General features: G+C 40.1%; 2 protein-coding genes across 2 annotated transcripts; both read right to left on the bottom strand.

Annotated features, from left to right (window-relative positions):
* Positions 1–4,829: 4,829 nt before the first annotated feature.
* Positions 4,830–11,317, bottom strand: LOC112062147 (beta-defensin 109-like). The gene is made up of 2 exons (XM_024115758.2): positions 11,263–11,317; positions 4,830–5,035 (listed from the first exon to the last, which is right to left on the bottom strand). Exons 1-2 carry the CDS (start codon positions 11,315–11,317, stop codon positions 4,830–4,832), a joined length of 261 nt encoding a protein of 86 aa, XP_023971526.1.
* Positions 11,318–19,924: 8,607 nt separating this feature from the next.
* Positions 19,925–22,240, bottom strand: DEFB108B (defensin beta 108B). The gene is given in 3 exon segments (XM_024115785.1): positions 19,925–20,056; positions 20,058–20,089; positions 22,174–22,240. Coding segments are annotated over 3 exon segments (231 nt in total).
* Positions 22,241–25,047: the final 2,807 nt, after the last annotated feature.

The following is a 25,047-nucleotide window of genomic DNA, read 5'->3' as shown; positions in this document are numbered from 1 at the left end:
TTAGTGTATAGAAATAATACTGATTTTCGCATGTCGATTTTGTATCCTGCAACTTTACTGAATTCATTGATTAGGTCTTACAGTTTTTTGGTGGACTCTTTAGGATTTCCTATATATAAAATGTCACCTGAAAATAGAGACAATTTTACTTGTTGCTTTCCAATTCTAAAAGCTTTTAATTGCTTTTCATTTTCTTGCTTGATTTCTCTGGCTAGGAATTCCAGTACGGTGTTGAATAAGAGTGGTGAGAGTGGGCACCCTTGTCTTGTGCCTGATCTTAGAGTGAAAACTTGTAACCTTTCACCATTGAGTATGATTTTGGCTGTGGGTTTGTCATATATGGCCTTTATTATATTGAAATACTTTCCATCTATACCTAAGGTGTTAACAAGATTTTATCATGAATGAATGTTAAATTTTGTCAAATGCTTTTTCTGCACCTATTTTGGTGATTGCATGATTTTTATCTTTCATTCTATTAACTTGATGTATCACATTTACTGATTTGCATGTTATTAACCATCTTTGCGTCCCAATGATAAATCCCATGTGATCATGGTGAATGATTCTTTTAATGTGCTGCTGAATTCAATTTAGTACTAGTATTTTATTGAGGTTTTTGTATCTTTAGGCAGATTTGTCTGTAGTTTTCTTTTCTTCTAGTGTCCTTTTCTGGCTTTGGTATGAGGATAATGCTGACCTCATAAAATGAGTTTGGGAGTATTTTCACCTCTTCAGTTTTGGGGAAGAGTTTGAGAAGGATTGGCATTAATTCTTCCTTAAATGTTTGGTAAAATTCACCAGTGAAGCCATCTGGTTTTTGATTACTGAATTAATATCCCTGCTAGTAATTGGTCTGTTAAGATTTTCTATTTCTTCTTGATTCAGTCTTGGTAGGTTGTATATTTCTAAGAATTTATCCATTCCTTCTAGGTTGTCTAGTTTCTTGGCATAGAGTTATCATAGTAGCCTCTTATGATCCTTTGTATTTTGGTGGTCTCAGTTGTAATGTTTCCTTTTTCATTCATAATTTTGTTGATATGTATCCTGTCTCTTTTTTTTCCTTGTTTAGCCTAGCTAAAGGTTTGTCAGTCTTGTTTATCTCTTCAAAGAACCAACTCTTAGTTTTGTTAATCATTTCTATTGTGTTCCTGTTCTCTATTTCATTTATTTCTGCCTTAGTCTTTATTATTTCCTTCCTTCTGCTAACTTTGGTCTTGGTTTATTCTTCTTTTCCTAGTTCCTTGAAGCATGGAGTTAGGTTGTTTATTTGAGTTTTTTCTTGTTTCTTAATACAGGCATTTACTGCTATGAACTTCCCTCTTAGAACAGCTTTTGCTGTATTCAATAAGTTTTGGTATATTGTGGTTCCATTTTTTTCCTCTCAAGATATATGTATAATTTCCCCTTTAATTTCTTCTTTGATCCATTGGTGGTTCAGGAGAGTATTGTTTAATTTTCATGTATTCATGAATTTTCCAGTTTTCCTCCTGTTACTGATTTCTACTTTCATACCACTGTGGTCAGAGAATATACGTAGGATTTCAGTCTTCTTGAATTTGCCAAGACTTGTTGTGTGGCCTAACATGTCATCTAGTTGAGAAAATGCTACATGTGCACCTATCTATCCATTGTTGAGAGTGGGATAAATATATCATTTCATCCTCTCCTGGTCTGAAAAGTTTCTGTTGAGAATTCTGCCCTTCTGTTGAAGGCCTCCTGGGAAGTGGCCACAATGCTTGGGAAGCTAGATGTCACATCAGGCTCTCTTTTTCCCACTGGAGAATCATAGGTCCACGGGGGCTCTCTTGGTCTGGTGCTGTGCCAGCCTCAGGGAGGGGTGATGAGGTTAGAGTGTAGCAATTCATTTACCCTTCTAATACCATCCTTCTCAGTGTTTGCGGTCCAGAGAATTTCTTCAGACTCACCCCCTGTTCTAAGATTTTCACAGTGGTGTCTAATCTGTGGATATTTGCTGGTTTGTCTTCTTGTGAGGGAGACTGAAGTCAGGAACAACTTATATAACCATCTCAATAACCAAAAATAGGATATTGATGTCAGAAGGCAGAACCTACTGTCTGATGGAAAAATTACTTTCAGAGACCATAGGCTTCCCCTCCAATCGCTTTGCATCCCAGAGTGCAAAGGTCTGGGGGTTAGAATGATTTCAAAAGAGGGGCCACCTGCTGCCTGGTGCCACCTCACATTATGGACTCTCTCCCTGCAGCTGTGGTCCTCAGCAGCCCCAGGTACAGCTCCAGAAGTCCTTGATGTGGTGTGTGCTGTGCACAGCAAAGCTGTGGGTGCATGGCTGCCTCTGCCTAGATTTCAGAAGATGCCCTAGAGAGCTGTGGGTCCCAGGCAGAGAACTGCTGCTGAGGCACGGTCACCACTGACAGCCCCCCTTTAGGGCAAAGCCCAGTGGAGCCATATGCGCATGGTTCCCCCAAACTCCAGGCATGCAGTTATAGCTCAGGAGAGTGGCCCGTGTACACCTCAATGCAGGAAGCTGTGGGGGCGGGGCTGCTGAGAGCCTTGGAGGCCCCAGCCCTGCCCAGGTGTGTCTGGAGGATGGGACCTGCGCCTGGATCCCTTGACTGGACTCCAGACTCTCATAAAGGTCTTTTCATCCGGGTATAGTTGTTCAATTAGACTTTGTGTGAGAAGAGGGGGTCTGGGACCTGCTGTTCTGCAGGTTTGCTTCCTGGAATATTTATGACGATCCTCTCTCTTCAGATAGTCCTATTCTAGTATTTAAAGTCTGAACAAAAGAATTGGAAGCATGAAACACACACACACACACACACACACACACACACACACACACACACACACACACAATCTCTCCCACGGAAGTTAGCCAACATGTTGAATTATTAAAGCAAGTGTGGCACGTCCAACCGTCAAAAGGATTTAGACAGGATGCTAAGGGCTGATGTAAATTAAGTATAAGGAGGATATTTTTATTAAAAATGATTAAAGATGACAGAGACAAGACTTTATTACTGTACATGACTAACTAAAAGGTATTTGTAGGGAGACAGACACAAGTCAGGAGATTATTCTATATTTGGCAAGAGAAAAAAGAGAAAAACTATGACGAATACATCAGTGTTTCCAGAGTTTTTTGGAACACGCCGTGAGGTTACTTCTTCTAGGGACTAGAGAGTCTGCTCATCCTGTTTTGACAGCGCTTGTAATGTAGCCGAAGCCTGCTGTTCTTTCAAGGTTTTAAATCTTTCCTACATATCTGTAAGGGTTTTGCTATTCTCTTATAATCCCCCATCCGCACCCCAGAACTATGATTGCATCCATTAGGATAACAGTCTTTCAGGTATTTTTTCATTAGTTATTTAAGACATCATGTTTCCATGATAAATCAGGAAAACAATCAGACTTGCCGGCAAATTCCAAATTATAGGTAATAGGTGCCATAGTGTTTTAAATGAACTAAGCCAGATTAAGGATCTCTTCTGAGCTTTTAGACTCAAGAGCACTCACAGGCAGTTAGTCTAAGCTGAGGCACCCAATTCTGTGGAGTCCAGGTATAGATCAGTAATACAGGGGCTAGATTGACTTGGTAGAGAGTCCCAGTTTCTCACCTGTATCCAAAAAGGACATAGTCTTTGTAAACTGAATGTAACTCAGGTGTAGTGTTTATCCGTATTCTCGCCAGATGGTGGAGATGAGGTAGGGAGGGAGAAATGAAAGCAAACCATCAAGCTCTCTCACCACTTACACACTTAGTTCCTCACCTACAGTGTACCTCTGCTGTTTTAAGGTCAATTTTGCCCTAAATCGAGTAAAGATTATACCAAATTATTATGGGAAATATCCATACTCTGAGAATTTAAAAAAACATAAAGACTTCATAAATACTGCATTATAGGAAGAGAGAAAGGGAGTCTTTACTACCAAAGCACATTTCCTTAATCATCGAGGTTTTATATATGACTGAAAATTAAGACTCCTTCTAAGAACTGCTTTGAGGTATATAGTTTACTCAAGTCCTAAGGACATTCAGGAAAGGAAAGTGAGACCTTATGACACTAGGGAGGAAGATGAAGTTGTAGCAGAAGTTGTGAAGCATCAAAAATCTATTTAAAAGGGGTATTGACAGCATACCCTTGGAAGAGGTTACTATGTTTTTTACAGTCAAATGTTTAGGTTCTATAAAAGGGAATTATTTGTGTTGAGGAGTAAAATATTGAGAATCTCTAAATGATCACAATGTTTCCTCATAGCAGTAGAATATCAAAATCTTTTTTGTTGTTGTTAATTGAGGTCTTATTTGTTAGGGTACTTACTTCTGTTGGTCTTCAGCCTTTCGTTCTCCTTGTTTTCATCTCTTTCCAGTTATCTGCCATGCAGTTACAATCCTTACATATCATCCCAGATTATTTCCTCTTGCCTGATTCCAATTTTCTTCCCCTTTCCCTGTTTACATCTCCTCTCCTCCCTGATATTTTCTAGATTTCTTCTATATTTGACCTTTGCATTTCCTTTGTACTCTCTGTGCATCTGTTTAATTATGTTGCATATAACTATATTTTCATCTTTGCAACTTGTTGGTTAATCTTTTGATCTTTCTGTGGCAAATTTTTTAAAACTTTATCAAATAAATGGGCTTTCTTACCTCTAAAGAGATTGTTTGGATCTGCAAATGAGTCACAAAGAAGTAGTATCTGGGTAAATTTGAAATCAATATGTATTTATTTATTTTTCTTGACAAGGGATGATAGAAGTTGATAATAAAGCTGGCAGTGTTTAATATGTATATTTTAAATTTTTAGATACAAAGACGTTTCCTTTTGATGCTTTTCCAAGTTTCATTTCAATTTATGCTTAATGGGTGGTTGATAATCTGAATAGATAATGGGCGTTGGAATTGGCAGAAGAATCCACCACTGGCGACAGCATTTCCACCGTCTTCGGCAGGCACCAATTATATCCTCTGTTATCTTGCAGGTGTCTCTTCTGCAAAGGCCAGAGAGATTGAGACAGTGGTTTTCAGCAGAAGCCAAACCACTTCTTACTGCAGAAGAAGAGTCAGTGAGATCATTAGTCCATGAATGGAATATAAACCTGTAAACTTAAGTGTGAGAGTAGAAGAGTTCTAGGAAGAGCATTTCTACATGGAGAAAAGAAGCTGGACAAAGGGTCCATTCAATTGCTTCATCACATTCACTGACTCCTTTTTACCCAACAGCCAAAATATTAACAAACCCCTTCCTCCTTTTCTTATATGTTTTTGGCATTTTGTTAATTTAGGCTTCAGAAATAACTTTGGTAAATGTCAAAGTGAAACAACGAGGGGATGGACAAAATATATGTTCTAAATACACCAGTGTCTTTATTATTTTAATCCTTTATATGGATCTTCAACCAATATTTGCCAAATGTCTTCTATTCACCAGGCATTTTTCTTTGTACTAGCAATAGAACAGCGGAAATGGCAGAAATATTCTCACAGCACTTGTATTCAGTGAGGAAAATCTGACCATACAAAAATAGAATGGTAAGGTAATTTCAGAAAGTGATAAGTGATTAGAACACAATAATACAGTAATGGGCCGGATATAGTCTGGAGGATGGAGATGATAAAATGGACCGAGAAAGGCTTTCTGAGGATATAGCATTTGAACTGAGATGTGAATGCTGAAAATGAAATAGACAAATAGGGTGGTCCAGTGGTAAAGAATACGCCTTCCAATGCAGGGGACACGGGTTCGATCCCTGGTCGGAGAACTAAGATCCCACGTGCTGTGGGGCAGCTAAGCCCGTGCACCACAACTACAGAGCCCATGCACCCTGGATCCTGCGTGCCACAACTAGAGAGAAGCCCACGCGCCTCAACAAAAGATCCCGCCTGCCTCAACGAAGATCCCGCCTGCCACAACTAAGACCCGATGCAGCCAAAAATAAATAAATAAATAAATCTTTAAAAAAAAAAAAAAAGTTTAACATTTCACCTCCTCTTTCCTTCTGTCCATTTAGATAAGGGGTAGGGGAGGATTTCAGGAAAAAAGAGCCTGTGAGTACTCAGTCGTGGTACAGGTTTATTCTAAACAAATAGAAAACCTCTCAATCTCTTCATGTTTCAATCAGCTCAGAAAGAAGCAGAAGTTATTTTTTCTTTCCAAATGTAGATGTGATCTACCTAACTCAAAGGACAGAGAAATTTTCATCATGGAGTGTATCAGTTAGAGGAAAAGTAAGTTTGTGGACATTCTAAATAATCCTTTCAATTGTATCTAAAAAGTAAAGGGTATTAGCTGAAAATTGGTCATTGTGTCCAGACCATTTTAGCCTCCATATGACTTGTATGGTAGAAAAGTTAATTTAATAAATAACTCTCTAGTGGTAGAGCTGATGCCACAGTCCTCAAAATAAACTGGCCTTCCAGTAGAAAATCCGCCTAAAACAAGAGTTAGGAAACGGACAGTTAATAGCTTCACTTTGGATTCATCTGTGTGTTGAGAATTTGCATAGTGTCAAGGTTTTACCACTCAAGAAATAACTCAAGGTCTATTTAATAATTATGGGGTCTATTAAATAAGATAATTTTTGGTGTCATCACATTAATTTTATTTATATTTGCCTATCGAGGCCATTCCTAGCTAAGAATAATAAGTCAATATTTTTAGATTAAAATTTGGTGATGATGTTCCTGTTTACTGTGACAGAATGACATAGACAATATACCCACTTAATCAAGTAACTTAAATATGTATTTGAAGGGGAGAATGGAAAAGAAAATCAACACTGACACCTGATAAACATTATTTTTTAAATAGGAAGAGGACAGTGTTGCCTTAACCAAGTTAAAGTTTGTCTGAACACAAAAAGAATGGCCACAGTCAATACTACATGAATATAGTTCTGAAATTTTTGAACCATGCCAAAAGTCATAAGAAGGAAAGTCAGTGATGGCTTGAGCCTACTGCTTTTCCTCTCCTTCTGTAACTCCCCAGATGCCATTGGAATGATGTAAGTAGCGTTTTGAGAGAATCTATAGCGGTGCCAGAAATCACAGGGTACCATCAATGCATCAGAAACTGAGAAATAACTGAAAGATGCAAACCAAACATGATCAGGTTGAAAGAAAGATTTAAACTTTGCCAAGATTACAGGTTCAATGCTCTCAAATGACTGCTGTTATAGAAAAAATAGACCCTAGAGAATATCTTTGAAATATTTCTGTTCTGAAAAATGGTAGGGCAATTTCCTAAAATACTCCCTTCTTCAAGGAAAAAAGTCTGTGAACTGAAGCTTGAGCAGTAGGCCCTCTGTGTTGGTCAGCTTGGTGGGTGTAGGGCTTTCCGGAAGGTCAGTGCTATTGTCACCAGTCCTAATGGGGGACTGACTCGGGTTTGCCACATTGCCAGTTGGTTAAGGCTGGAACCCAGGAACTGAGACATAGAAGGGAAGAGGTTTCAGAGCAGTAGCTTTGGTTGGTAGCAGAGACACATTCTCAAATGAGACCATAAGAAAATGGCAGGCTGAGTATAAAGCAATGAATTCATTATGAAATAAGATCAGGAAGGCCAGACACAGTGAGTACAAGTTAATGGAATAAATAACATATTTGGATCCTCAGGGACTGTTGGAATCGCCCATGTGAGCAAATAATTATGTTCTTGCCCTGACAGAGAGCAAGCTGGGTAATTTGTAGATGACAGTTTTTAAGAGCCCCTCAGAGATCTGGGTTCTCAAAGAAAGCTAGTTAACTAAAATCCAAAGTCATAAGGTCCTACTAAAATGGAGGGGGCGTGACATCACAAAGGTGACAGTGTATGTCTTTCGGGCACCTCTCAGAGGTCTTATATTTATTCTTAGAACATGTTAGCTTCCGTTTCCAGACTATCTTCAACTTCTTCTGAAGTTTTACAGACTCTTCTCTTTAAAGGACTGGAAATGACAGAATGAGTCACAGTTCATATTATCCTCACGTGAAATAACACAAATGGAAAAAAAAAGAGCCATTTTCACTCTTTCTTGCTACAAATACTTATTCAGCATATATACATTTGACCAGACACTATGTCAGTGGATCGGAGATGGAAGTCATTGCCTGCTAGTGTGAACCACATTTTCTTCCAGATAAGGATTCATTTTCTCGCCAATAAACTTGACCTTCAAAATAATGATTTGAGGTCACTGCAGTATGCTATCACACATAGGGGACTGATGATTGTAGGCAGTGAAAATGGTAAATGCAGTAAAGTTTCCATGGAGATGTATTTCCATATATATATATATATATGTATATGTATATATACATATACATATATATATATATACACACACACACATACACACACGTACACACACACACACATATATATGTATATCTCCCCATTTCCTTCACTCCTCAGCTCTTAGTCACCATCATTCTACTCAATATTTCTATTGAGTTTAACTGTTTTAGAGTCCACATGTAAGTGAAATCATGCAGTATTTATCTTTCTCATTTCACTTAACATAATGTCTCCAGGTTCCTCCACCTTGTTGCAAATATATATGTATATCAAATCATCATGTTGTATACCCTAAATACATACAAAGTTTATTTGTCAATAAGCCTGGAAAAAACTTGTAAAAAAAAAACCCCAAAAAAACCTTATGAAAAACAAAACAAAACAAACAAACAAACAAAAAAACCTTATGACCTGATTTTAGTCACAGCATTACGATGTTGAAAGTGGACCTCGTTTTGTTCCTGTCCGAATCTCAAAAACAAAGAAACACAAAACCAAACATTCTCATCACTGTGTTTAGTTTCTTGGCGAATGCCCTTTTACTTTATTCAGGAACCCAGTGCATCCATTTATTCATTAAATATAGTCAGTTATAGCTCTTCCATATTCCTTTCACGTGTCACCTTCTCTTAACCCAGAGTTTACCGTCCAGTTGTTCTATCTCAGCTCAGTTCCAGTGATCATTCCCTTCCAGGCTGTCCCTTCCTGTCCGTCTTCTTCGTTGCCCAAAAAGATGTGTCTAAACTCAGACGAGTTTGTCCCTTCCATTATGAGAACGAGCCAGTGCATACAGCCCCTCCTCCCTTAGCATGTGCCATCAGGGCACTCATGGGCTGCCTCTGATTCTCCTTGCCAGACTGCAGGCGTGATCACTTCAGCTAACATCACTGTGCTGAACTTACAACCCACCACCATCAATGTACCATGGCCATCACATCCTGGCATCTTTCCTCCTGTTATTTCATTTGTCTGAAGTCCCCCCACTCTCCTCTCTAGTCCTCAGATTCACTTCACAAATCATTTTTCATTTATAAATATATACAATCATGATTTCTTTTGTAAAGTTGGTGTTATACGTTGTGCGTCTTTCGTTTATACTTTGACTAATTCCACAAAAAGAATTAGTTCTCTTTCTCTGTAACCCCGTGTTTCCAAATAGTCATGCTTTAACTTTGTACTTATTTTGGTATCATTTTTTGTCTCTTCCCATAAAACTTTAAAATCCTTGTGAGTAGTTATGTGGCTTACGTGTGTTTTAGACCTAAAACTCAGAAAAGTGACTGGAAGATAGTATATTCAGATATAAGATGACTGACAAATAACTTTATTGAAAACTGAATAAACAGATATTTTCAAATGACCATTTGGGGTTGAAAAGTTGGAGGTGAAACTGAAAATTGGGAATCTCTTCCACAGAGGACTCAGAAGGAGGGATCAAAGTAAAAGAGGAAGACATAGAAGCAAAGAAAAGGAATAGGTGGGCCATGGGCTGGAACCAGCAGAGAAGGAGCCAGAAGGTAGCCTCTGTACTGCTTGAGTCTCAGAGCTCCTCCCTGGCCAGGGGGTGTGGAGACGCCCACACAGGTCTGACTTGTTAATGACACGTTCCGTCGAGAGGAAATGAGTCCACGCCACTTGGGTCAGTCTGTCCTTAGAGTGCAAGTAAATTGAGTAGAGGATAAAGAACAGCAGCGTGTGAACAACATAAAAGGTTAACATTGGAAGCGCCATTCAGGCAGGAAATTTTTCTCTGTTTTAGTCAGAGTCTTCATTCATATCATACTACCCGATAGGAAATTTAGAACAGAGCCTGACAGTTAGTATACTCTAAACAAATTCCTCTTTAATGAAAAAAGAAGTGCAGAGATCACTGTGTCCAGTATGTGTCTTCTTAATATGTTTGCTCCCACTGATACCAGCTAGTCTTACATGACCTACAGACTACTTAAACTCTGTCTACGGAATTGACTATCAGCCTCCTCAACCCTGACATTGTTTTCAGATGCAGGTGTGAATACTTAAATTATAGAATGTGAAGTACTTCTATGGACCTCAGTCATCTTATCTAAAAATGACGAGTTTGAGCCTGATAGCTTTTAATTGACAGTCTTAGCCCTAAGCGTTCATGGTCACAGAGTATCACATTTTGTGTTGCTGTCTCCATTTCCCAGCCCAATCGTTTTCTTCCTACATAACTCGTGCGTCAGTATTCCAAAATGTGTTTTCCCCCATTGCCTCCTTTTGCGAGACTAGATTTATGTTGGAGTACCCATGCCGTGCGACTGCTATTTAACGTGAGAATCCCTTCCTAGAATGTGGACCAGCACTTGGTCTTCTCAGTAACCCCTCCCTGGGAACCGTAATTCTCTTTCTGAAACCCTATTCTGGGTCTGTGCCATTTACATAGAGTGGCCCAGTGGCCAGTTTAGATGAGACAGTTCTGGTTTATGCCTTAGTTCTAATACAGTTATAAGACTGCTTCTTTCACTTTCCAAAAGTGTCTAGTTTGGATTTAAAAAATGCTCACCCTGCTCCTACAATTATGGATATACCTCTCCCATAGCGAGAGTTGTACTCGTTGTGCTGATTTCTCCATTCCTTCAGGAGACAAACACCTATAGGACAGAGTTCCCCAGGACACCCCTTAGCACTAGCCCCTGTTGATAAGACTCTGTCCGTCTCTTTTTCCGACCTACTGAATAACTAAACTGATAGATGCAGATGAAATGCAATCCTTTCAGATCTACCTGCCTACAAATAAATTGCTCCCTTTGTACCTAGGCATCCCGAGATACAGAGTAAGGATGAAGTGGAATGTGACCTCATCAGGCAGTTTGGCTAATGGCAAAGGAATGATCTCTTTCCTATCCTTCTGCATTGTAACCCCAGGGAAGCTGTTGATTCTAGGTTTACGAATCTGTTGAGACTGATTCCAGGGTCTTGTCTGACCTGCCCAGTAGCCGTCTAAGCTGCAGACCCAGGTAATCAGCCACCACCTTACCTGGGGATAAGAGAGTCAAGAAGAGGAGCATGGAGAGAAGCACGTGGAGTCTCATGGATGAACGGCAGCTGAAGGGAAGCGGCATCAACGTGGTCGGAGCCTGGGGTCACTGAGTGCGGCAGGTCCGTGGCCTTTTACGATGCTCCCTGGACCTGTGCTTTGTTCATGGTTAGTGGAGCCGAACAAAAAGAGAATAACTCAGTCTTCCCCCGGAAATCTCCAGGGACAAAAGTATGCAACGTGGTGGTAACTCAATGGATGAGAAAGCAGAAGTTAGTGTTATGCGTTTCCCACAGATTTAGGATATCCGCATGGTCTGCTGGGTTCCTTTATGGGAAGACCCATATGGCAGGGGACTGACGACGTTGGCAAGTAGCCAGTGAAGATGTGAAGCCTGTGAACAGCTGCATGAGTGAGTGAGTGAGCTTGGAAGCAGATTCCTTTGCACCCCGGCCTTCAGATGAAGCTCCAGTCAGGCCCCCAATTTTACAGCAACCTCGTAAGAGCTCTTGAGCCAGAGACACTTATCTGTCTCACCATATAGATTACGTTAGTAACTGTTTACTGTTTTAAGCTACTGACTCTTGGTAATACGCTATATAGCAACAGATAGCGAATAATACAAGTATGCATCTCTTCTCTAGCAAACATGGTTCAATAGGGTGAAGTTCAGGTGGGAGGATCATGAGGGTGTTACAATTGTATTTCAGGTCTTTTCCAGCCATATGTTAAAGAGATAAATGTGTAACAACATTTAAAGTAACCGTGAAAGTGACCCTATCTACCTTGCATACGATTATGTGTCCGAGTTTGTGTGTGTGTAAGAGAGAGAGGTGGGGCTGGGAGGCCGGGGGAGGGGATGGGCGGGAGAGAGAATGAGTGAGAGAACAGAATGCGAGAATGAGGGAAACGGAAAGAATAAATATGAAGCAATCATTAGTTCAAGAGTATTCCCTGTGATAAACAAACACTTGATGGTTCTTTGTCAACTTTATGCTGATTGTTGGAAGAAGGAAAAACAATGAATACTCCATGATAAATGTTTCTGTAAGAGACATTTCAGCTCCTGTATATCTGTATCTATCTGTCTGTGTCTACCTATCTATCTATATCTATCTATCATTTATCTATCTATTTATTATCTATTGTATCTATCAATCATCTATAATCTATCTATATTTATATATATTTATCATCTCACTAAATCTATCATCTATTATGTCTATCTGTATCTATCATCTATCTATATCTATCTACCTACATATCTATCTATCTATCTTTTGCTATTGGTTATAAGCATAATGACGAATTCAGCAGAAACAATGATAAGGTTCAATTACAGATCCTACCTCATGTCATCAGGAGCTATATAATCACAAAAGAAGAAAGCAAACAAATATCCATTTAGAGGTTTTGCTTGTTTGTTTCATTTCATTGCTTCATCCAAAGCTTCAGATAATGGTGTATGGCCATCTGATTCTGAGATGTGAGTGCCAGAAAGAGAAGACTGTCCACCACTTCTTTGGGTATGAACATAAGTGAACCTCTTACATTTTCTGAGTCACTCACAACTTTGCTCACTCTTGGTTAATTCCTCTCTCCCCCGGCCCCCCGCCAACCCAAAGCATCTGCTTTGTCAGACATTATTCTCAAAAATAAAAAACTGTAAAAAGACATAATGTTTACAATAAAAGAACTTCGAGCCTAGCAGGGAGACAGTGATGCAAGCAAACAATTAAACCAGAATCAGATAATTAAAAGGAAACCAAATACCATTTTCATAAAGAAAGAGATAAGGACACGGGGAGGAGGAAGGGTAAGCTGGGACTAAGTGAGAGAGTGGCATGGACATATATACACTACCAAATGTAAAATAGATAGCTAGTGGGAAGCAGCCGCATAGCACAGGGAGATCAGCTCGGTGCTTTGTGACCACCTAGAGGGCTGGGATAGGGAGGGTGGGAGGGAGGCGCAAGAGGGAGGGGATATGGGGATATATGTATACGTATAGCTGATTCACTTTGTTATACAACAGAAACTAACACAACACTGTAAAGCAATTATACTCCAATAAAGATGCTGAAAAAAAAAACTGGAGGGCAAGTACTATTACAGTTTTAAGAACAATGTAACTTGAAATAAAATATATAAATATGCTGTCAAAATCTAAAGACTTGATAGAAATGGCTCTAAAATTCATGTCTATAATTAGCCATAATATTAATTAATACAGAACTTTTCCCTGTCATTTGCTACCGTTTTAACTTTAAGATATAAGAAAAGAATTATCTATTTTTATTTGAGAAAAAAAATTTTTACATTTTACATCGTCTTACATAATAATTCCACATGTTCTATAGGAGTAATGTTAGCTTATCTGATCAGTAAACCAGTATAAGGAGTATTTTCATTATTTCCTTTCTAGTTATTAAAATGTTTTTGAATTACTTTATGCTTTCTTATTTTAATTTTCATTTGTTATTAAATTCCAGTTACATGCATTATTATCAAACATACTTATCTATGCTATTTTCATTAAAATTGTTCAGGATTCTGAGAGGACTCATATGTAGTCAGTTCTTCTTTATGTTACGTGGAAAATAGAAACTGAGTTATATTTCACATTTATGATGTTTAGAATTGAAAGTGTTTGTAGATTTTACCTTAAAAATTGCTGTTTTAGGTGCACTATAGTCTTAATGTATTTTTAATACTTGATCTATCAATTGTGATTGAGGAAATGTCATCTGCATTACTCTTTGTCCATTTATGGTTAGGTAACTAGACGTGTTACCTAGATGTGTTATCTAGGATGATAATAGCAGTAGTAACCGTAGCAATGACAGGAGAAACAATAGTAGTAGCAGTTCTATCAGTCAGGATCCAGTCAATTAGAATATACTAGTATTTTGGACAAAGGGGATTTATGTCAGGATTTGTTCCAAGAGAATGCTGAGGGAACCCAGAAATAACTGCAGGAAGTAGATAACACCACTCAGTGAGACAACAAAATGGAAGCAACCAGGAGCCTGGGAAGGAGTCCTGTGACCCTCAGGCCTCGGAGGAGGGGCATGCTGTGCAGCTGTGCCTGGTGCCTTTGCAGCTCTAAGGGGAGACCTTTCAGGGTCACCCCTCAGATCTATGAAGAAGGGGCATCAACTAGCTCCTGCTGGCATCTGTTTGAGGACATGATGAACTTGGTCCTGGAATGCCATGAGAAGGTGGACCCTGGGGCCAACCGTTTCTCCTGGATGCAACCTGTCATTGCTGTAGCAGCAGTGACGGGAACAGAAATGAGGAAGGAAGTCCCTCCCCCTCTCCAAGCTCTGCATCCCCCTGTAGGGCCTGTCATTGAAGCCAATCGGCAAAGGAGTCTGGGAAATGTGATTTGCACAGCCCTGGTCCCAGCATCACTGGAGAGCATAGTATCAAGGAAATTGGAACAAAGAGACATTGGGGGAAGTGACGCCACAGTGGGTGCAATGTTATAAAGGTTGAGCAGTCAGATTTTCTTTGATGTGCAGATGTTTCAAGTGATTATGTTGTAAATGCATTTGTAATTTCCTTGACAGATTTTTTTTAAAGTATACATAGTTTAGATTACTACTTTTTAAATATTTATTTATTTATTTGGTTGCACTCATTGTTAGTTGCGGCAGGTGAGCTTCTTAGTTGCGGCTCCAGGGCTCCTTAGTTGTAGCAGCCGGGCTCCTTAGTTGTGGCACGTGGGCTCCTTAGTTGTGGCATGCAAACTCTTAGTTGTGGCATGCATGTGGGTTTTAGTTCCCTGACCAGGGATCGAACCCTGGCCCCCTGCATTTGGGAGTGCAGAGTCTTAGCAATGTGGGAGTCTTATCCACTTCCCCACCAGGGAAGTCCCTCCTTGACTTTAAGATTTTAAGTCGTCTAGGAAAACAATGTTCTAGGGCAAAATACAAAGAGAAGTATGGAACTGGGGATGAATTAAGTCAGATTCGTTCAGGCAATGGGATCTGATGCTAATTGGGCCAGAAGGTGGTTAGGCACTGAAAAAGATGGAGAAGCAAAAACAGGAGAGAAACAATATGTAAGAATGAAAAATATCACCAATTATGCTGGAGTGTCTGAGAATTACTTTCACATGCTGCATGTCCATGAATTAAACGCACACCATCCTGAAGGATAGTTATGGAAGTGGGTGGATGCCTCACACCAATTAGGGCTTTCCTAGGAAGGCTACAACATGCTCTTGAGACCAGATATTTATCCTCTTCTGGGTTTTGGTTCTTACCATTGTGTCAAAGCCTGTAGCAGAGTTTTTTCAATCTCAGCACTACTGACATTTTGGGTCAGATAATTCTTTGTCCTGAAGGTCGTTTCTGTCATTGTAGGATGTTTAGTAACATCCTTGGTCTCTATCCACTAGGTGCCAGTAGCATCTTTCTGGTTGTCACAACTGAAAGTATCTCTAGACATTGCCAACTATGTGCCGGGGACAAAAGCATCTCCATTTGAGAACTCTGGCTTATAGCATCTATATCCTCATGCAGGGTTTGTTTTTCTTCTAGCCATTTGGACCAATCCTTAGGGCTAAGGTTTGGCTGTAGGGTCATCAGGTGGTAGCTGACATTGAATGAACCCAGGAAACAGTTCGGGTTATATGAATGCATCAGGAGCAGAGCCAGAGGGGATTTTTTTCCATCGCCCAGTATCAGTGCCCACTGTTTTATACTTTGAACTATAAGAGAGGGTGATGTAGGCTTTTCTGCATGACTGGACCTCCTCCAGATTTCTGCCTGTCCCTGTAGTGATGCCAGGCCTCAAAGGTACAGGAAAGGTATGGGGGTGGAAGCTGTGGTTACTCTGGAAGGCCGTGTTCTGGGTGGAGAAATATAGCAGGTTCTTGTAAGTGAACTCTATCATGACATTCGAGCTTAATGAAAAGAAGACACAAGCTATTAGAAGTCAGATAAAGGGAGCAATAAAAGTAGAAGACAGGAACAGAATTGATATTTGTATTGTCTTTTAAGTCAGATTTATTGAGATGTCTTACACAACAGACATCTGAATTTTATTCCTTAAAAATTAGCTCAATTCTATGAGATTTAAAAAATGCATATAGGTATATAACCAACACGACAATCAATACATAGAACAGTTCTATTACCTACAAAATTCCCCTCACATCCTTTTGTGGTCAGCGTCTCCTGTTCCTAGCCCCTGACAATGTCTTATCTTTCTGTCTCTATAGTTTGTCTTTTCTTCTTTCTTATTTATTTCTTCTTAAGTGAGTTTTGGTAGTTTGTTTCTTTAAAATAATTTGCCTATTTTCATTGATCTTGTTGGATTTATGGACATACAGTTATGCCTAATAATGCCTGGTTATTCATCTTATATCTGTAGGATCTGATGTCCTTTCTTTCATGGCTGGCATTGGTAATCTGTGTTCTTTTTATCTATCTCTCTCAGATCAGAATGGTAAGACATTTATAAATTTTATTCATCTTTTCAAAGAACCAATTTTTGATTTCTTTTTTATTCTCTATTGATTTTCTGTTTAATTTCTTTTATTATTTACATTAATCTCCTGCTTTTCTTGTTTTAGATTTAATTTGCTCTTCTTTGATGATATAAGCATTTGGGTACTATACATTTATTTCAAAATGCTACTGGAGCTTTATTCCACACATTTTGTTATGTCGTATTTTTGTTTTTACTCAGTTCAAATGCTTATTCATTTTTATCCAGAAGCGTGTTGTTTAATTTCCAAATATATGGGAATTTTCTAAGTACTGAGTCTTGATTTCTGGTTTAATTCTATTAAGGTCACAGAGCATATTTTATATGATTTGGATAATTTTATGTTTATCAAGACTTGTCTTGTGGCCCAGAATATGGTTTATATTGGTAAGTGTGCACTTAGAAAGAATGTTTATTCTGCTGCTGTTGTGGGAAGTTTTTAAACAATATTAATTAGGTTAAGTTTGTTGTTAATATTGTCCAGGTCTTTTATATGCTTACTGAATTTTTGTCCTCTTATTTTGTTGATTACTGAAAAAGAAATGATTTTTTATTCAGATGTAATTGACATACAACATTATATTTCAGGTATACAACATAATGATTCAATATATATATATATTGAGAAGTGATCACCACAATAAGTCTAATTAACATCCATCACAATGCACGGCTACAGACTTTTTCCTTGTGATGAGAACTTTAAGATCTACTCTCTTATCAACTTATCTACTCCCTTATCAAGCATGCAGTACAGTATTATTAGCTATAGTCACCCATGCTGTACTTTACGTCCCTAGGACTTATTTATTTTATAACTGGAACTTTGTACCTTTTGACCGTTTCACCCTTTTTACCCACCCCCAACCCCCTGACTCTAGTGACAACCAGTCTGTTCTCTGTATCTATGAGTTTGTTGTTTTTTCGGTTTGTTTTTTCTTTTGGATTCCACATATAAATGAGATCATACAGTATTTAACTTATTGCACGTGGCATAATGCCGTCAAGATCCATCCATGTTGTCACAAATGGCAGGATTTCATTCTTTTTTATGGCTTAATAATATTTCACCATATATATAATGTGTATCACATTTTCCTTATTCATTCATCTCTCCATGGACAAAGGTTTTTTCCATGTCTTGATTATTGTGAATAATGCTTCAATGAACGTGGCGGTGCAAATATATTTTTGAGTTAGTGTTTCTGTTTCCTTAAAATAAACCCCAGAAGCAGAATTATTGTATCATATGGTAGTTTTATTTTTAAAATAGTCTTTGCAGATGAAATAACCTTATATATAGAAAACCCTAAAAGACTCCATGAATAACTGTTAGAACTAATAAATGAATTAAGTAAAGTTTCAGGATACAAAATCAACATACAAAACTTAGTTGTATTTCTATATGTTAAAAATGAACTATCTGAAAAATTAAGAAAACAATTTTATTTGTGATAACATCAAAAACAATAAAAGACTTATGAGTAAATTTAACCAAAGAATTGAAACACCTATACACTGAAAATATAAGAAAATAATGAAAGAAATTGAAGAAGACACAAATAAATGAATAGATGTCCCAGAATAATTAATGTTGTTAAAATATCCATGCTACTGAAAGCAATCTACAAATTTAGTGCAATTCCTGTCAAAATTCCAATGGCGTTTTTCACAGAAAAAGAAAAAACAAATGCTAAAGTTCATATAGAACCACAGCAGAACCTAAACAGCCAAAGCCGTCAGCTAGAAGAACAAAGCTGGAGCATCACAACTTCCGAATTTCAAACTGTATTACAAAGCTATATTAATCAAAACAGCATGTTATTGGCATAAAACAAACACGTAGACTGATAGAATAGAATCAAGAGCCTAGAAATAAACCTGCATATATATGGTCAACTAATATTTGACAAGGGAGTCAAGACTCCTCAATGGGGAAATGATAGTCTCTTTAATAAATGGTGTTGGGAAACATGCATTGGGCATATACATACACACAGAATGGAATATTGTTCAGTCATGAAAAAAAAGAAGGAAATCCTATCATTTGCAGCAACATGGACAAACTTTGAGAACATATGCTAACTGAAGTAAGTCAGACAGAGAAAGACAAATACCATATGATCCCATTTATATGTGGAATCTAAAAAAAATCCAAACTCATAGAAACCGCAGGTAGATTGGTGGTTGCAGGGAGTGAGGTTGGGGTGAATGGGTGAAGGTGGTCAAAAGGTACAAGCTTCTAGCTGTAAGATGAATAAGTTCTGGAGATCTAATATACAGCCTGGTATATATAGTTAATAGTAAGTAATTTATTGTGTAACTGAAAGTTGATGAGAGTAGATCTTAAAAGTTTGCAACACACACACAAAAATTCTAACTATCTGAGGTGATGGAAGTGTTAGATAACCTTATTGTGGTAACCATTTTGTGATAAATATGTATATTAAAAAATTGGGCAAAGGACCAGAATAGACGTTTTTCCAAAGAAGTCATACAAAAGGCTAATAGGTATGTGAAAAATTGCTCAACATTACTATTCATCAGAAAAATGCAAGTCAAAACCACAGTGAGATACCATCCCACACCTGTTAGGATGGCTATTGTCAAAAGATAAAAGAGAAGAAGTGTTGGTGAGAATGTGGAAAAAAGGGAACCCGGAGGACTGGCTTTGAAAAGGGTGTGAGAAGAAATTGTCTTTTATCTGGGTGTTGCTCTGTCCACATTCAGCTTGCTGGCGAAGTCTGGGAAATCCGATTATGCAGGTTTCCTGTGATCTGCCCTTTTGATAGAGAGGGAGACCCCACAAGGCTGCATGGAATGAAGTTGTGCATTTTCCAAGTGGGGAAGGCGAGTAGTGTCCCCAGATGAAGGGTGGAGGGCTGCCGGGCCAGGCAAAAACCGTAGGTAAGAAAAAAGTACCCCCACCCAACCTGGAGCTCATCCAGGCCGTATAGAAAGATGGAGACCAAACCACGACCAAGTGAAAATACATCGTACGAATTCTTAAAATACGTTTTGTGTTTGCAAGTTTTGTTTTTTTATTTATTGAGAACTCACTAAGAATCCCTGTGAGAACAAAGACAGAAAGAGAGGCGAGAGCAAAAGAGAACTAGAGAGCGAGAATAAAACATCCAAACAAACAAAAAGCTTAAGAAGGGCGTCAGTGCTCCTTGGGTGTAGTAGGGTCGACTTCAGGTACGTGCACCATGGGCAGGCAGCATGGTCGGCCGTCCAAACATCTCCCAGCCTGGATTTCTGAGTCAATGCATAATTCCTGGCAGGAGCTGTTTGGAATGCTCACAGACTTCCTTGAAACCGGCCCTGCCTGCACAGGGAAGAGAGTTGTGGTAGCTATTTCCTGGTGTCCCTGGATTTTTATTGAATTACATGGGAGGAGGGAGTATCTGGAAACAGTCTTGTGTGGATTTTTCATTGTTATTTGATTTCTTAAAAATCTGCTTTCACACAAAAATTTGGATTTGGGGCATTGCTGTAAAATCTGACAATATCGAGTGCATCTAAGTAACGAAAGGCTAGCCGTGGGCAGCCCTGCCCCCATGCCAGGGCACACACGCCCCAGCTCTTCTGGGTCTTTCTCGATCCTCATTATCTCCTAACACCGATGACAGAGGTCAGTTTTTATTTAATATTAGTCTTGTACTGCTGGTTTTCCTAGAGTAGAAGAAACTTTTTAGAGATATCTCTCTTTCTATATGTGTGTGTGTATGTGTGTGTCTTTCAAAAGTGGAACTGAAATACAGATCCAAAAGATAATATACATCAAGGAAGTTATTAGAGAGGATATTTTTCTGGGGGAAGGGAACAATATTCCTACATATGTAATATGCAAACAGTGCCCATGTCAGTATTTCTTGCATCCTGAGGCTGCACTCACTGCCTCTCTCCCTGGCTCTGGTCTTTGAGGTTGCAATCTGCTGCAGGAATCACTGCGTACATTAAGATTCTTAAAGGCTAAACAAACATCCTTGTTAAAAGCATTGAATAGTATTTGACTTACGTCCTAATATATTGGTATTCGGCGGTGGGGTCATACACAATGAGGGGTTCAGTTTCGAAAGTGGCTTGATTCTGAGCTGTCCCTGTATGTCACAAAGTGCACCTTTCCCCTGACAACTTCTTAAGCTCTTTGCCGACATTAAGAGAGGTCTCAAAACCAGCACTTCTAGATTTTCCTATTCTGGAACATAAAAGCCAATTCTTGAATAGCTTCAAATCAGTATAGGGCATTCATAGACATTCAACAAAAGTCCATTGAATTCAGCTGAAAGTCAAATGCATTAAATTGAATTTAACTCTTTACTGTTCACAAAGCAATCATTAACGGATATTTGTTAAGCATCCACTGAATGTGAGGCCCTTACTGGGAAGCAGGCATACAAAGAAAAAAAGATACGATGGCCTTCGACTTCCAAGAAATCATAGGCCAGCAACCTTGGTTGCTAGATAGTCCAGGGAAGAGTCAGCTAGCCCTCAAAATAGGGCACTGGCACAAGGCTGAGGGAGAGGTTTCATAAGTGAGAGCCAGAGAGAAATAAAGCAAGACTGAAAGAGAGACAAAAGAAGTGTCGCAGGGACTGAAAGCTTAAGGCGCTAAGCCTTGAAGGATCTGATGGTCAGAGCAGGCTTTGGAAGGAAACTCATGGGATCTCATTAGTCCTAAGGGTTTGAGGCTGTCTATTCAAGGTTTTCATCTGCGTTTTTACCTGTAACCAGAATAGTAATATTCTATGTGTGTGAATGCAGAAGATAGTGAAATATATCCACTACCCCACAGTCGGCAAGGAATTTGAGATGGATAACAGGGCTGGTATTAAGTAGACTACCGCTCTTTATCTGAGGACTGTCCCCGTTCACGCATCTGTCTACCTTCCTACTCCTTCCCAACCCTTGAGACCCTGAATTCTCAGGAAAAGGTGAGACAATCCTCTTGATGTAAAGCAGTTAAGTCGCTCATCCCTCCTTAGATCTACATGTCCTGGAGATATACGTCGTCTGTGCCTGTACCTGTGATCCACGTTCGCATGCAGAATGCAGGGGGTGCACTCACGGCAGTGCCATATTGACCCCTGTGTTTAAAGTTCTACTTTAGGAGAACAGATGTTGAAAAGGAAGAGGATAGCCCGAGGTTGGCATGGAGCCTTCAGGGGCATCATCAAGGCTGGGCTGCCAACCGTATTAAGGGGCAGCGGGTTGGAGGTCTCTCGGACTCAGAGCAAGCCTTTCAAGGAGACCCCCCTCGCCAGTCCTATAACTTTGGCATAGCACTTATATCAGTATCTTAGGATGCTAATTTTTGCTGAAAGTAGAGGAGTTTTGGAGACCAAGATTTAGTAGAATAAGGACCTCATTTTTTTGTTACCTAGATCTAGAAGCTGCTAGTAAACTTGCCTAAATAATTCATCTTCAGTGCTGGATCAAAGAGGGTTTCAAGCGCTTGAAACGCCCTTGGCTTCATGTCATCTAACTGAGAGCTGCTGTGGAGAACTCCTGAGTCAGGTGGCTGCAGGACTTCCCCGGTTTCCCACGAGACCCCTGCTCAGGGCAGAGGTGATGCGGATGTTGCTGTGAACACTGGACCCCTGTAAGGCCTCAGGCACCCTACTCTTACCTAAGCTTCAGCAGAGTTTGTTTTGTTACCTGGTGGGACTTGGCCCGTAAAGAAGAGAATGGTAAGCGGGGGAACGGCAGTCCTCGTGACTAGAGAGAGGAGAAAGCTTGGCTTCATTTCCAAGAGGCAGAGAAAACTTCCGTCTGTGGCTCCCTGGCACCAGCGGAATGTCTTTGGCCAGATATCAAGTGCCCTCCTGTACCTCATTAGGGTACTTGTGGACAGAAATGTTCTATGCGCACAGAATGGCCTTTGCAAGAAGGCTGAGAATCCTTGTTTTGTTGGACGCTCAGTTCATTAGAGAGATGTGGGCACACACTTTTGACCAGAAAACCCTGTTAAATGGGAACATAAGCTACAAACACTTTGGCTCCAGGTAAAGTGTCCGAGCAAAGAGCTATCTATATTCAGTTACAAGGAGTCGGGCTGTGTACAGCAGCCAGTTGGTTTAGTTAGTGACTAGACATTGTGTTAGTGAGTACTTCCCAGGCTTTGCTAGCCCTCCTCGTGATTAATCGCCCCACTCACTCCTGGTCCGAAAGCCCACAGTGCTCTGCTCAGGATATACTAACCACACGTATGTTAGTTTGCTTAACAGACGCTTAACCTCCCAATAAGGTGTGAGCTCCCTATTGTTAAGACCAGGCTTTGCTTCTCAGGGCTGAGGAGGAAGTTGAATCCTGTGGTCATTTACTCTCAAAAGCGCATCAAGTGCGTACAACACTGGCAGGGCAGTCAGGTGCCTCTGAACATGAAGGCAGGGGGTCTGGGTCTAAGTTCCGAGTCTCTAGGCCTGCTCCTCACCAGAGGTCCAGACATCGGCAGGAGCGCCATCCCCCTTGCATCTTGATAGCGCCCGTACAGACTGAGATCTGTTGGGTCGCAATCAAGAGACTCTCAATCATTATGCATAAAAACAACTGGGAAAGTTGCTTCAAAATGCAGACACGTCGCCCCACTCCAGGCAATGTTAGTTTGGTAGGGTGCCTACAAGTCTAGGTATGCCTTCTAATGCCTAGAGGTCTGCATTTTTAACGAATTTCCCAGGAACCAATTCTAAAATGTATTCTGGAATACTCTGGAAAATATCAACTTATATCACCTCTCAGCTTCTTTCTAGCTCTTATATTAGAGTATCCTAAGTGCTCTTGTCTTAGAATAAAACTCATGCTTGGCTTTTATGACTGACAACAACATTTTGTGTGTGTGTGTGTGCACGCACCTGCCTGTGTGCAGCACAGAAAGGTGAAGTGCACACCTTAATCTGTGCAAAATTAGATTCCAATTTTATAAAAACATCCCCGGAATTGGCCAGGACGAGTAACTAAATTGACAGAGCAATCTACTTGGAAGAAGGCTGTTGCAGTAATAGACCCTAGGTGAGGCTCCAGTCTAAAACAATGTGAGTGTACAGAGAGAGAGAGGATGGAGAATGTTTGAGAGACGAAGTATAGGGCCATGATGACGTTTATAATGAAAGTGGGCACATGTGAGTAATCCAGTAAGTTTAACCTGAGTGCCTCAGTAAATGGTAACAGCGCTTACCTGGAAATGGTGCTGCACTGAGAGGCGCGGCGGGTGTGACCCTCAGCCTGAGCGAGCGAGCTGCTCGGAGAGTTCTAGAACCACTCGTTGGCCTATGCCACCCCCTGCTGGTCCAGAAACAGCTGTCACTGACACCTTCCTGTACCCTACCTCTGAGATACACAGCAGCCAGCTGTCTGGACCCCCAGGGTTCTGGAGGAGGAGGTGGCAGAGGGCATGCAGCTGTGAGGGCTGAGGTGAGGCTGGGGCTTCCTGTGGGTGTAGCTGGGGCTTGTGCTCCGGCTGTGGGTCTGTGGTCCTGCATTCCTCGCCTGCAGTTCCCGGGGTAGAACTTCTGAAATCAGTGGATGTGGAGGGGTAGGCAGGCTCAGGACCAAAGTCCCTCTATCTCTGTCCCTTAGGACATCCCTGTGAGATTTGTCCTCCGGGGTTTGTGCCAGAGTTCCCAAGGTCACCTGTGTCCTCCTCCTCCTTGTTTTTGTATTCTCTTTTCCTGCAACATTCTGCCTTACTTTCTTTTCTCTTTGTGCAGACCTTGGACTCTGAAGCCAAAATATCCCATGAGACCAGAAATTAGTACCTGGTCAGTCATACAGGAGAGTCTGTACTCTAATCTCCCATTACCTTAAGGTTTATTTTTATTATCATTAATAGTGGTGGTATTATTATTATCTTTATGATGGCCCTCAATTTTTGTTGTCATTGTTAGTCATTATTTATTAGTATTTTATTAATAACATTCATTATTTTATTAGTATTTATTATTAACACTATTCATCTTTTTTCTTATTATGGATGATTTTGTGGTCGATTTATAGAACCTGAGGGCTTCTTGCAGCACTTAGACAAATCCGCGGGTGGTGGACAGGCATGTCGGCACCTCTGTGCCGTCCAGTTTAGTAACAGAATTTCTGGGGCCAATGAGGGGACTGAGAATGTTTCCAGAGGCGCAGGTGGTCCTAGAATGCCCTAACTGCACCTCAGTTTTTGGCAGTGTTGGCTTTCTGGTTCTGAGCTGAGGTAGAAAATACCTGCAGGGACAGGTGGTGACACTTTCTAGAAAGCCAAGAGCAGTATTGCCCCCTAGTGGACTTAGAAAAAATGTATAG

This window comes from Physeter macrocephalus, chromosome 20, assembly GCF_002837175.3.
Source record: "Physeter macrocephalus isolate SW-GA chromosome 20, ASM283717v5, whole genome shotgun sequence".
In the NCBI taxonomy this organism is placed as follows: domain Eukaryota; kingdom Metazoa; phylum Chordata; class Mammalia; order Artiodactyla; family Physeteridae; genus Physeter; species Physeter macrocephalus.
Note: the sequence above shows the minus strand (reverse complement) of the source record. Positions and strands in the feature narration are given on the sequence as shown.